Source organism: Bidens hawaiensis, unplaced genomic scaffold (assembly GCF_021521415.1).
Source record: "Bidens hawaiensis isolate Kalapana, Puna unplaced genomic scaffold, B.hawaiensis_p1.1 tig00036713_1, whole genome shotgun sequence".
NCBI lineage: Eukaryota > Viridiplantae > Streptophyta > Magnoliopsida > Asterales > Asteraceae > Bidens > Bidens hawaiensis.
The window spans coordinates 152,302-155,210 of record NW_027496400.1 but is presented as its reverse complement, the minus strand read 5'-3'; the positions used below and the strand labels follow the sequence as shown (position 1 = coordinate 155,210).

Below are 2,909 nucleotides of genomic sequence, written 5' to 3'. Positions count from 1 at the left end.
TATATGATTAAAAAAATAATAATCAGTTCAACAACGTGGTAGGATAAAAAAAACAACCCTCAGAAATTAAGGTCAAAGCAGATACAAACTATTTTTTTAAAAAAAGTCCTGGACATGTTTTGCTGTATGACCAGACAAATTACACACCTTGCGTTCTTTATGTTTCTTCCCAGATCGACCTATGGCTATCTCTTTCTGATATTTAATCCTTTTATGTGACCCACGACCCTTGTTTCTTATTCCACTCGGCACACGGACGGTCACCTCTGACGGTTGATCATATCCTAAAACTGCTGCAAATCTGTCCCTTTTTGACAAAGAAGTCCTTTGGTATCGTGTCTCATTTGCTTTTTGGATCATAATATTCATTTGATCCCTAACTTTTGTAAGTTAATCAATGTCTGTGACATAGCTGTTTATAAGATACTCACCGGCCAATGTTATTTCCCTTGAAATCTCCTTAACTTTCAAATTCTTCTCATTACCCAAATTTGAAATTGGAGCCGTTCTAATATTTACACCCGCATCTCTCTTCCAACGATCCAAAATGTACTTTTAAGGAAATCTTTTTACTCGAAACAAATTTAAAACGTAAAGAATGTGACGACACAATAACCGAATGACACAATTGAATCTACTCCATCTTCACCATCCTTCTTAATCAACACCTTATCATTAAAAAAATCAATAGCAAAACTTAGACATGTATAAAACGTTTTGCTAATACGTTTTTGATTCATCAACACTCCATATTTTTGATTTTGCCTCTAATACGTTTTGCTAAAACGCTTTTTTATAATTTTGTATGAAAATGTTTGAAGACAAATATACCCTTATGTCAATACGCTTTGCTAATATAGTCTTTTATCAGACAACAACTTTAAAACAATAAAAATAATAAATTATGTATAAATTAATTAAATCTTACCTCCAAACATCCTGGTACATATGCATTAAAGTCGAAGATGGAAAACTTCAAATAATATCCTTCTTCAGTTGACTTAAGAGACGCGACACCGCTTCGAATGTGATACATTTCGTCTTGAAAATCATTAAAAATTGCCCTTGTATACATCAGTTCTGCTTCTTGCTCAATAGGACTTTCACTTACTAATTCAGGATGCGTATACCTTGTATCATAATCATTTTTCCTACAGTTATGCCTTTGAATCTCCATACTATCAAAAAATCTAAAAAACTCAACAAGTGATAATTGTGAGTTAGAAACTTGACAAAAAAAATGATTTTCACTCTCCAATCTTGATGTAGTATGCATGAGACCATATAACGGTTCATCCCTATAATAAGCTGGTATCCAATCGTATCTCATATCAAAATTGTCAATCAACCATTTATTAGACTCAAGATCATATTCCTTCATTATAAGCTGCCATTTTGTCTCAAATTCGAATTGAGAAATTGAATCAGTCCACACAATGTCACAAATTTTCCATTTAAAGTCTTCATTGTTGCAAAGGGTAACATCAACCTACAGTAAAAAAAACATAAAAAATTAGTGTTAACAAAAAAACCTATGCTAATACGGTCTATCATCGTTAATACGTTCTTTCGCCGTTAATACGTTCTATCATTACCTTGTCAGCAAGTTTCTTCATAATATGCCACATACACAACTTATGTTATGCGTTTGAGAAGACCGATGCAATTGCTTGCTTCATAGCCGGATCTTGATCAGTAACAACAACCTTTGGAGCGACACCAAATGAATCAAGAAAAACTTTCAAAAGCCATGTATATGATTCAATAGATTCTGATGATAACAACCCAGCACCAATTGTTATATTCCGGCAATGATTATCAATAGCAGTAAAAGGCACAAAAACCATCTTGTACCTATAAAAAATAGCATAAAAAGTCAAATAGTATAAAAATCAAGTATAAAATTTTGAAGAGTAAAAACAAAATTAAAATCACGCACTTATTGGTCTTGAAAGTAGCATCGAATGCGATAACATCTCCAAATGCCAAATAATTTTTCTTTGAAATCTCATCAGCCCAAAACAAACGAGTCAACTCACCATTATCATTAACAGTGTATGCAAAAGAAAATTCGTCATTGCATCTTTTCTTTCCACTTAATCTTTGGACAACCATTTCAGCATCAAACTCGCCAATAAAACAATTTAACCTTTGTTTAAAATTCTTACAATCATCTTTTGAAGCCCCAACTTCTTCAAAACCTCCATACTTTGTCCTAAGAATATTAAATTCCTTAACTGGGCCTAAATTTAATATTGACAGCTCATATAAGATATCTTCTTGCACATGAGTTAACTTCCTATTAGATCGAACAAAATGCATATCTTCTTATTCTACCATTGCATGATTATGTTCTTCCACAAATTCATTTATTTCAAACTTAATACCATCCACAGATTTCAAAAAAATTTGAGCTTTACAACCACACCGAATTGATGGTCTCTTCCTCCTTTTATAATATGGTCTTTTTGAACTATCTTTATCATCCATTGAATCATAACTCTTTGGAGGTTTATGACCTTCTTTTGAACATGTGAAATACTTAGACTTTAATATACCATCATTCATGTATGAACCTTTTAGGAACACAAAAACCAGCTTTCTTTGCATATTCACAATAAAAATCATATGCAAGATCAATAGATGATGACCGTCGTTAATTTGAGTCATGCAAAAACCTAATTAACCTAAGTAGCTAGGGTAAGTCAGGTATCGTATCCACCAGGAGTATGTGGTCAGTGTAATGTGCAACTAGTTTCTAGAATTATGAAGTAACGGTCAACAGTGCTGATCACACTAGCAATTGATTGGATTTTAATAACAAGAAAATAATTAATCAAAAATTCAATCAATAAACAAAGCAAATCACACCCGGGAATTCAAGTAAGTAACTAACAGCAATCTCATGC

The 2,909-nt window shown here is 32.5% G+C and overlaps 1 protein-coding gene across 1 annotated transcript; it reads right to left on the bottom strand.

Moving 5' to 3' along the window:
* Positions 1-584: 584 nt before the first annotated feature.
* On the bottom strand, positions 585-2,322 carry LOC143588688 (protein FAR1-RELATED SEQUENCE 5-like). Its single transcript, XM_077069626.1, has 5 exons — positions 1,940-2,322; positions 1,659-1,854; positions 1,596-1,610; positions 929-1,489; positions 585-668 (listed from the first exon to the last, which is right to left on the bottom strand). The coding sequence occupies exons 1-5, from the start codon at positions 2,320-2,322 to the stop codon at positions 585-587; spliced, it is 1,239 nt and encodes a 412-aa protein (XP_076925741.1).
* Between the last annotated feature and the right edge of the window lie 587 nt (positions 2,323-2,909).

Excerpts from the sequence above, each read along its gene's own strand:
- LOC143588688 (XM_077069626.1), bottom strand. The coding sequence starts at position 2,322 with ATGCATTTTGTTCGATCTAATAGGAAGTTAACTCATGTGCAAGAAGAT. Across the intron at positions 1,855-1,939 it reads GCTACTTTCAAGACCAATAA|GTACAAGATGGTTTTTGTGC; the intron begins GTGCGTGATTTT and ends TATTTTTTATAG. Across the intron at positions 669-928 it reads ATGTACCAGGATGTTTGGAG|GTGTTGATTAAGAAGGATGG; the intron begins GTAAGATTTAAT and ends TTTAATGATAAG.